Source organism: Brachyistius frenatus, unplaced genomic scaffold (assembly GCF_029030835.1).
Source record: "Brachyistius frenatus isolate BFR_SWC_R1_liver_20210118 unplaced genomic scaffold, ASM2903083v1 Contig_129, whole genome shotgun sequence".
In the NCBI taxonomy this organism is placed as follows: domain Eukaryota; kingdom Metazoa; phylum Chordata; class Actinopteri; family Embiotocidae; genus Brachyistius; species Brachyistius frenatus.
The window spans coordinates 1,115,528-1,126,191 of NW_027210728.1; the positions used below are offsets into that span (position 1 = coordinate 1,115,528).

The 10,664-nt window shown below is 41.3% G+C and overlaps 2 protein-coding genes across 2 annotated transcripts; one reads left to right on the forward strand and one right to left on the reverse strand.

The window, feature by feature from the left end:
- Window positions 1-7,010, forward strand: pllp (plasmolipin). Its single transcript, XM_069714338.1, has 4 exons — window positions 1-485; window positions 4,075-4,248; window positions 4,655-4,771; window positions 6,012-7,010. Exons 1-4 carry the CDS (start codon window positions 321-323, stop codon window positions 6,117-6,119), a joined length of 564 nt encoding a protein of 187 aa, XP_069570439.1. The 5' UTR covers window positions 1-320; the 3' UTR covers window positions 6,120-7,010.
- On the reverse strand, window positions 6,840-9,743 carry arl2bp (ADP-ribosylation factor-like 2 binding protein). The gene is made up of 5 exons (XM_069714339.1): window positions 9,660-9,743; window positions 9,168-9,274; window positions 8,908-8,993; window positions 8,623-8,719; window positions 6,840-7,664 (listed from the first exon to the last, which is right to left on the reverse strand). The coding sequence occupies exons 1-5, from the start codon at window positions 9,703-9,705 to the stop codon at window positions 7,584-7,586; spliced, it is 417 nt and encodes a 138-aa protein (XP_069570440.1). The 5' UTR covers window positions 9,706-9,743; the 3' UTR covers window positions 6,840-7,583.
- Window positions 9,744-10,664: the final 921 nt, after the last annotated feature.

A 10,664-nucleotide genomic window follows, 5' to 3' on the forward strand; every position in this document is an offset into this window, starting at 1 on the left:
ACTGGATATCTGAACCTGGAGTCTCTGACTGGAGGGCTCCTCTGTAACTCCCTGGAGGTTTTTTTTTTTTGTTTGTTTGTTTTTGTAACTATCGGGATCTTTTACGATTGTGTTTTGTTTCGTATTTTGTGCTTGGAACATACCTGAACTGTAATTTGAATATTAATGCTGGGATTTCAGCCGATTCGGGTGTTTTCTGAGGAGTGTAAACCTTTGAAGGAGGAAGACTTCCCATCAAGCGACTTGAGTCCCGGTCCGAAGGAGTTTGTTGTCGGTGCGGCTGCTTCTCCGTCACCCATCTTTAGATAAGCTGCGGGATCATGGCAGACTTCCCGTCCAAGGTTACCACGGAGACCTGCTCCCCCAACTCCCACAGCTCCCGGCGGGGGGGGAACAGCCTCCAAGGGCTGGCCGCCAACATCACCTCCATTGTGGACATGTCATTCATCCGAAGCATCCCGGCCACCCTCATGATTGCTGAAATAGTACGTAAGAGACGCACTGTCCACTGCTCTGTCTTCACTCACGGTGTTCACACTTCTCTTCTGCTCTGCTCGCTTTTGTGGGACAAACTCTTCTTTTCTTTCTGACTTTCTGACCACATCTGAAGCTCTCAGCTCCAGGACCAGATTCTCCCACTGACGACATCAAATATATATATTTAAAAAAAAAAGTGGGGGCCACAAATACACGCAATAACTTCCTGAAACAGCTGGGCACTGTAGCTTTTCAGTAAATAATCCTCAAACAGAAGGAAATTGGGCATTTTGGGGGGATGGGTGGGGCACAGGCAATGGTTGGTTGGTTTTTGCCAAACTGTTCTCCAGCACGGCGGACATAAGTATCTGCACTCTTTATCTGACGCCACCGAATGTGTCAGCAAACTTCAGTTTATGCATCATAAATGTCACCAGTCATCAACTAAAATATGACTTTCTCTGATCGAAGCAGTGTTGTTGTTTTTTTTGTTTGTTTTTTTAATCTTTGGCAGGATAGTTGTGATAGGATAGTGTTTAAGTACATTTGTGACTGCGGTTGTGAGAGGCAGCAGAGAGTAACGTGGATGGCGGTGTACTGCACCTCAGCTCAATCGATGTATTTGCACTAGACTGTGTCCATACACGGAGCACATGTGACTGGCTGGATGAATGACAGGTGCAGGAGATCTTTGTCCCCTGCCGGAGGCCCCGTCCCGTCCCCTCACGTCACTCCCCTCCGATCGTCCCATCGTTACGCTCAACCTACGTGAACAACAGCTCACTGTTAATGTTCACTCCGTGTTCAACCTCGCTGTTAAACATTTGTCTGAGAGTTGCAGTTTTTAATGACTTTTCGTGGTGTTGTAGTAGTAAGTTCAGGCAGGTAGAATTTAACAGAAAGTGGGGTGTGGCAGGTTACCTTCGAGACGTACGGAAATTTACTTCATTTAATCTCTCTAATATAATGAATTTAACCCGTTTAATCCCAACAGTCAAAAATGTGAATGTGTGTTCCTGCAAAGCTGTACAAATATTATAGTTGACTTTGGCCAAAATATTCAACTTTCAGATGAGAAAATAAAATGTCTTCATTAAAATTAGTAAACATCATGTGACTCCTGTGAAGGGTCACATGACCAGACCTCTGAAAGAAGACGTCTTCCTCGGACTGTTACAAGAGAAAGAGTAGAGAACAGACCCATCATATTTTTGTACAGATATTCTTTAAAGGGTTTACTGCTGATATGTTTTAAAGATTATACTTCTCCACTTATATTTTGCTCATAAGAGGTGCCAATTTGTTAACAGTCACTATTGTGACATTAACAGGAGTTGTGTGTGTGTGTGTGTGTGTGTGTGTGTGTGTGTGTGTGTGTGTGTGTGTGTGTGTGTGTGTGTGTGTGTGTGTGTGTGTGTGTGTGTGTGTGTGTGTGTGTGTGTGTGTGTGTGTGTGTGTGTGTGTGTGTGTGTGTGTGTGTGTGTTTTGGCTATACCCCGACCACAGTGTTGTACTTGAGCTTTTTCTCTGTTAAGTCTTCAAACTCTATCGCTTGGGTCATGTGATTTAACTGGTTGCTGTGGTTAACAGATGAGTTTTTCTGTCTTGCCGCTTTTTAATAGGCAGAGTAATGTGGTCCAAAGTTTAATAAGAGGTGAGCACTGCCTCACAAAAGTAAAGCGGAGTCAGTAAGTTAAACAGTTTGAGGTGTTGGCCTTAAAAAGAAAACCTATAAACCGCAGCTCGTGTTTGTTTTCTAAACCTTCGTGAACAGATTTGTGAGCACTTGGAAGCAGCACAACTCTGTCATGTTATTACTTACATACTTCGAGGCAAATGTGTGCTTGTTTACACATCAAGCTGCTACGGAGCAATATTAGCATTCATTTGGAGTCTCAGGTAATCTAATCAATGTAAATTCAATATTCAATCTGCCTTACAATTACATGTCTCCTGGTGTTTGATAGGTAAAGAGGACAAAAAAAAATTAATTTAAAAAAAAAAAAAAGTCAATTATATTCTAACGCTAGCTAACGTTAAGCCACCACCAGCAATCACACCAGACCGTGAAAGGGTTTATTGACAAACAACCCCGAAGTGATGGTTATAATACGGAAGATTTTACAGCCACATTTGCTGAGCAGTGGCAACAGCGGCCTCTGTGGCCACACATGGTAATTACAGACTACTGTGGGATTAAATTCTGTTTCGCGACTGCGCGTGTGCTAGAGGATAAACACGATAATAACAGCACCTCGGGTTACCTTAGCGACACCTGTATCCGGCATGACGTCATCAACGATCTTTTCTACTTCAACTAAGACATAAATAAGACTTATTTGACACATTTTTGAAACCAAACACCTTCATCCCTGCAAGTGTTCCTTCAGTCTTTAATTCATACAACAGCAAAAAGTATCCTGTTTCCAACTTCCAGCTCCTTGTGCAATATTAATAAATAATATGCCCTTCATACTGCATTATAAAATGCGTCTGCATAATGTATAAACACCGGGTCCTGGGATAGAGTGCACAGTTTAACAGAAAGATGCCTAAACCTGAGCAGTGAAGGGATAAAGTCCCCCTCAAATTTGTCACCTCATTTCACCAACTTATATTCAAACTGGTGGGTGAAACAAGACTCATTCAAACGCCGAGTGGTTTTGTTAAAACAGTGCACACGGCAGTGTGGCAATCTTTTCTTTTTTTTGGACTGAAGCTGCTGATCAAAGTGACTGTTTTACTCAGAAGTTCGGGTTATTCGCTTCCTTCAGTTCAGAACAGACGTCCTTATTAAAAACGGGTGCTTTGTAGAGGTCAACTTCTGTGTTTTGTGTGTGTGTGTGTGTATCAGGTGTGTAAAAAGTGAAACGTGATCTCCGCAGACATAATGGCCTATCCTTTCAGTGGACAGAGAGCAGAGACGTACCCACAGGAAAATATAGGCGCCTTGTGCGGTTTCTATCTGGTTGGTGTTTCTGTTTTAGAGTTCATGTGGTGAAGTTTCAGTTTCATATACGCACTGCAAACAAACAGGAAGAAAAGACACGACTGACTTGGAACGATCCCCTGGTTTTTCTTCGGTTTAAGCGCGAACAAGAGCTGTAAAGGTTGTGCGGAAGTCAGCGCAGTAAACTTGGGTGTGTCAGTCTGTCCCTTCTCTTTGTAACAAGTATGTAAATAATTACATGACTCCACAAATACTTAATAAAAAGAGGAAGTGCTGGGAGTAGGAGACTGCTGTTATTCTCTCAACACTATAGCTCAGAAAGGAATCTCTGACGGGATTTTGTGCCTCGAGCTACTCCAGTTAACATTTCTATAATACCAGTGGATCAGATAACTTCGTTTGATGAGAAAGAAGTCAAACTAATAGAAAGTTACAAACACTTTTTGCTGTTTTTAGCAAAAAGAGAAGTTCTGAAAATCCGACCGTAGGCCACAAATCAGCTGAGATGACACATCGGATGTTTCCTCTAGGAGTTGGTGGATACAAACACAGAACAAAAAGAAAGTGATTGCCAGATTTACATTTTACTTTCCTTGTATTAACCATCCAACTCAGTCTGTCTTGTTTCGTCTCTCTCACCTCCACAGTTCCTCGGGCTGCTCCAGTGGGCTCTGATAGTCAGCGCCCCCTACACGATGCAGCCGGCGTACGGCTGGGTGTTGTTTGTGGCCGTCACTCTGTGGATCTTCACCACCGTCCTCTTCCTCATGATCCTGTTCAGCACCCAGCGACACCTGGCCGTCATCCCCTGGCCCCTGACGGTAACAAGGGAGGCAATCGGCTTTCAAATGCCAAAATAAAAGTGCCTTTAAACAACCTGTGAACAATAAGAGGAAGCTCACTTGGATGAACTGTATTGTAATTGTTGTTTATTTCTAGAGTCTACAGAGAGATCAAACCAGGTTTACTTTTTGGGTTTCCGACCTCAAAACTGCTGAAAACTTGGTTTCCGGTCTTTAACTTTAGCAAGAATTAAAGTCAAAGTTCAAAGAAAAGGAATCCAAAAGTTTAATGTTTAAAAAAAATCGGTCATATAAAGTCAACAAAACTGTTTCAATTCTGGCAGAAAAAAAGTCGGTTCATGTAGGAGAATATATTCACAGCCTGACAGAATTCAGTAGAATTCAGACTGAACTGATGTGGCTTGTGTTTTTCCTCTTCTGCTAGGTGATGATATATCACGCCGTGGCCACGGTCCTCTATTTCACCGCCTTCCTGGCCAACGCAGCGTCTGTGCAGCCCTTCAAGCCCACCTACTTTTTCGGCCACATGGCAGCCGCTAGTGTAAGACGCCTGACGCCCACACACACTCACTCACCGACAAAGAACCGGTTCATCTGGTAATATGCCTGCGAAGGCAAATATCTGTGATGAGAAACAACGTTTTGGTCAGAAAAAAAAAAATCTAGGCCATTCATTTGTTCAGACCCTCCTCGTCGCTGTTTCTCCCGGTTTGATTTCCGATGCCGTGTTTGTTTATCAGGCTGTGGCCGGCACACTCGCCCTAAACTGGAACATATGACTTTCTCATGGCCCACACACGACCTGGAAAGACGTCATGTGATTGGATGTCCCGGTGTTGCAATCTAGTGTCAGCGTCACGCTGTGCCTCGCCTCTAGGCATGAAAAACCCACGCTGCTGGTCGGAGAGTCACCAAACTTCATTTCCTTTTACGCCTACAATGACAATGAAGGGTGCTATGTCCTGTGTTAGGTTCAGGGACACGACATGTGGTCCGAGTTAGACAAAAAAGACGACTTGTTTGAGGTTGGGAAAAGATTTCTCAACGGGTATTCTTATAGCTTTCTCAAACCCTATAATGTCCCAGAAGGGATTTCTGGGTTTGATCCATCCCGCCTCCTCCGACCTGCCTCCCTGCTCGGACTTTAGCACTTTTGTACTTCGTCAAATGACCTCCTTTTACATGAACTCCTTCTTGGACCCTGGACATGTGCGCGTGTACTTTTCACGTCCATGCGAGGCAAAACGTGACACTGACACGGTATCGCCGAGTGGACCGACGGGTGAATCACGCACTTTGCCGTGGTGCTGCGCTGAATTGGAAGTCGAGTCAACTTTGTCCTCCCACCTGCTGTTCGAAGGCGGTTCGACCGCACACACGTAGAAAGATTTTAAGACCGAAATAGAACGAGTGAGGTGGAAAATCAAAGGCAGCATAAGGAGGACCATCCGTGTGCTTTATGGTCCCGTCCGCTGGCTAAAGTTCAGTCTGGTTTACAGCTATAGTAGCGTATAGCACATGATTAAACTCACACACACACACACACACACACATACAGTAATCAGTTACCTTTTACAGACTGAGACACACCAGATACAATCCTATTTTCCTACAGGTAACGACCCTATCGGTGTTAAATCACCAGTAATCTTTAGAGATGTGGATACATAAAGATGTAAATACATCTGTGATTTACAACAGCCGTGGAAGAATTCTGACTTTTGCTCTACTTCCTGAGTTCATCATTGTCCTTGTTGTTGTCTCTCTGCTCGTGGGTCCAGTTCTTCGGTGCTGTGGTGACCGTGGCGTACGGCGCCAGTGCTTTCTTCTCCTACCTGGACTGGAAGGGAGACGGAGGAAACGCTGCCACCAACACGGTGCCGACCTAGGACTCCCCGGAAACCCATGACGCCGCTCCCCTGGAAAAATAGTTTGTACTCAACGACTGTGTCAACACATTGTTACTTGACGATTACAACTGACTCCGGTAAACCAAATCCTGACCTAGAAGACCTGGAAGGGAATTAAGATGACTGGGAACAGATTCTGTACTTCATATCTGACTAAAAAGGGAAAGAAACATAATGTTTTCTTGTCGATGATATAAAGATAACCACCCACTCCCTATTTCAAACTCAATAGCATAAACTTTTTTCTTATGTCTTGCATTACGTCTGTTTGGAGAAACATGAAGACACTGAATCATTGAAAGTGTGTTTTGTATTTTTTGTGTGTGTGTTTACGAGGCATTACAGAGCCTTTTCTAATAGTACAAGTTTTATTTTTGTTTTTTGCAGTAAAAAAAATGTATTCTTTGATTCCCCGTAGACGCCAAAACACTGATGAAAAAGAAAGAAAATGTACATATCTAAGGCAGTAGACTGCCAAATTTAGTTTGAATCCTTTAGTTGACACTCTGAAGATGTGTGACTCTTTAAGTTTGCAACATATTTTTGTGATTCACCAAACACTGCTCTGCTCTCGTTGTACTGTACGTGCCTTTATGAAACATATCATGTCTTTTTGTACCAAGAGTTTGAATAATGGTGAAGTCCTGCGGTGAGTGCTCACGCTCAACCGTGCACTTTAAATAAAGCTCGTAGTAAATCTGAGGCTTTTAGCAGTTTATTTAAAAAATATCTTTGTTTACGAACAACAGTATTGCAGCAGTGACATAAATATACTTTCAGCATGAAAACAGTCCTGTTAAAACAAGTAGAAAACACTTACACTGAAAACTACACACACGTACATACACGCACACAATCACTATATACATTTTTTTTTTTAAATCACTTTCACAAGCACAAAACTCAAATCCAATGAGTTTTCACACTGACCAAAAAATCTGAATGTTCATAAAACGTGTATTATTTCTGCTAAATGGCCGTCTTATGAAAAAAAAAAAAAAAAAAAAAAACACCAGGCAAAGAGAGAAGATTCAGAACATCAATCAAGTTTTTCCTGCTTACGAGAGGATTTGTTGATGCATTTCACGTCAGAACCGTCAGAACGACCTCAAAAACACAAACATTAGTCGTTTATCCGCTCCACAAACCTTCTGAGTTTCTGCTGTCCAAACATGCAGAATCAATAAATGTGAAATATTAACAGAATCACAGGCGAATAAGATGATGATTGTTACAAAAAAAAAAAAAAAAAAAAAAAAAAAGCATCGGGCATCTCTCACCTGCAAGAAATTCACCATTCGGGGGACTATTTGTGCGCAGACTGTAGATTCAAGAGGAGTGCGTCCTGACGTAACACTTTTCTGAAGGCCCACGGACAAAATCTTACATCAACAAACGGAGTTAGAGGCAATTCAAATGTCTGGTTTTGAGCGTCGCCGCAACTCAGCAGAGCCGGCGTGTTTGGAGCCTGCAGGGCGTGACGACCAGCATCTCGCTCGTGTCCAGACCTCGGCCCTCCTTTGCCTGGAGACACACAGGTTCGTGCAGACAGTATTAAAGCACACGCATACGGAGCAGAGGGAAGCCTTTATTTAACCTTCATTTACTATTCGACATCGTGCGCACTTGCGATGTCAACGTGGACCTGAAACTTGAGCACGTCAAATTTTCTGTTAAATGTGTCTGTTTAAAAGACAGGGAGTCAAATCCAGATAATCGGGGCAGTGGGAAGCAGTGATTATGTTGCTACGGGCATATTCAACCAGCGCGTTGTCACGTTGGACAACCGTTTTCCCTCAGACATCTCAGACCGTCACAGCTGAGCTGCGTGTTGCCTGTTTGACCCCATGTGGGGGAGATTCTCCGCAAATGTCAAAGAAAACCCGGCTGGTTTCACTCCTGGTCTGATGCACTTTCTGTGGTCTGCGCCAGTTGACGTACTGCTCGTCTTGAAACGCAAATACCCCCTCAAACCACCGCGAACGGCTCATTGCTTCGCTGTCGTAGGCTTTCTGAAGCATTTTAACGGTTTTGGTTTTCAAATGCTCAGAATTTGACCCAGAGTCAGACGTGCGCTCTCTGCTCAAGTTTCAGGTTTTTAGTGAAATCGCGAATGTGCTCGCAGCAGAGGTCACAAAAAAAGGCTGATGTTGATGAAGTGATGTAACTCAAGGATGCTCGTGAAGAAAGTCCCTCCGTGCGCGTCGCCCTTGTGCACGTTTGCGTGCAACAGCGTTACTTCTCGAACAGTGTGCAGAGCAGGTAGCGAGCTCACTTGCACAGTGTTAAAGCAGTCAGTGCGAACGGAAGCTCTAATCAGCTGATTTTAACACATCCAATAACCCACATATTGCAATCGAGGTTCATTTGAGACGAAGTGCGTGCAAGAAAACAGAAATACCAAAAAAACAAAACAAAAAAAAAAAAAGACATGTAGAAATCACTCGTTTTAAAGATCTTCCATAACTCGTGAACAACTCACAGCTCTGTATTCCAGAAACTTCTCCTTGAAGGCCATGAAGTCTGTGAATGTCAGCAACATGTCAAAGATGTCATCTGGAACCTCCTCTTTGTGCTGCCTGCACACACAGCAGAGACACACGGCAAGTCTCGTCAGTGTTTCAGTGTACTGGTGCGCCACCTTGTGGTCTGTCGCAAAATTATATTTCTTAAAAGCAACAGGTGCATCAAATAGAAATTTAAAAAAAATTTAAAAAAAATTAAAAAAAAATGCTCTGTAGGTTTGTGTTGTGTTGTCGCATCTTACATGAGAAGCTCCTGGAAGGTGTTCATGTTGAAGCCGGGGATCCGCTGCATCAGCTGCCGCTCCAGATGTTTCTCCAGCAGGTTGACCTGCACGACAGCATCAGCCAAGAGGAGTGCTCTTTTAAGATAAACTCTCTCACTGAATTAAACGTATGGAAATGCAAATGGTCTTCGTGCACTTTTCTGCCCGATTTAAATGACAGAGGTCATATAACTGACTGCCCGTGAGAGTTTACTACGTTACTATGTTCAGCGACTCACGTATTCATTGAAGATGGGCGTGTAGCTGAGCTTGTTCTCATCCGAGTCGTCAAACTCCAGGTAGTGTTTCTCCATGAAGCTCTGCTCAAGCTGCTCAAAGTCCTCCTCTAAGGAAAAGCAACGCACGTGTTAAACGTCGGATTTAGTCATCATTGATTGGTGAAGGATTTGTTTGCATTCAGCTGCCTTTGCATTTTTTTTTTTTTTTTTAAACCTCTGTATTTTTGTCATGCATTATTACCGTGACCAAACAGACTAAAATATATCTTAGTTTTTTAATGTTGATCTAATTTTCTCTACAAATATACGTGACTTGGATTCATAGCTACTGTGTAAACACATCTTTCACAAGACTGAATTGATTGAAGCATAACAAGAACCCAAATCCTAATTTATTTGCATCATATGTCCCAATAACTATTTTTTTTTTCTTTTCAGGAGAAAAAGCTGCTTTTCTCACATTCATCAGCTTTATTCATTTATTCTCCTCACCCACGATGATGCCCGCTATGCAGTCAATAACAGCATCGAAGGCCATTTCTGCAGCTGAGGAACTGGAGGGAGAAAAACAAGAGAAAAGCATCACAAACTATGAGACCTGAAATAAGGAAAAAAAACAAAACAGCTCCTCCTCCGTCAGAAATATGATAAAAAGTCAAACTATCGAATGTCGTCTAAAATATGATTTAAAAAAAGTCATATTTCACTCATGTCATCTATAATATGATAATAAAAAGTCAAACTATAACATGCCATCTAAAATATGATAATAAAAAGTCATAAAATATGTCATCTATAATATGATAAAAAGTCATACTATAACATGTCGTCTAAAATATGTAAAAAAGTCAGACTATAACATGTCATCTAAAATATGATAATAAAAAGTCATACTATAACATGTCATCTAAAATATGATAATAAAAAGTCATACTATAACATGTTGTCTAAACTATGATAATAAAAAGTCATATTATAGCATGTCTAAAATATGATTAAAAAAAAGTCTTATTATAGCACGTCGTCTAAAATATGATCAAAAACGAAAGTCATACTATAACATGTCATCTAAAATATGATAATAAAAAGTCATACTATAACATGTCGTCTAAAATATGATAATAAAAAGTCATACTATAACATGTGGTCTAAAATATGATAATAAAAAGTCATACTATAACATGTGGTCTAAAATATGATAATAAAAAGTCATATAACATGTCGTCTAAAATATGATTAAAAAAAGTCTTATTATAGCACGTCGTCTAAAATATGATCAAAAAAGAAAGTCATACTATAACATGTGGTCTAAAATATGATAATAAAAAGTCATACTATAACATGTGGTCTAAAATATGATAATAAAAAGTCATACTATAACATGTCGTCTAAAATATGATAATAAAAAGTCATACTATAACATGTCATCTAAAATATGATAATAAAAAGTCATACTATAACATGTCATCTAAAATATGATAATAAAAAGTCATACTA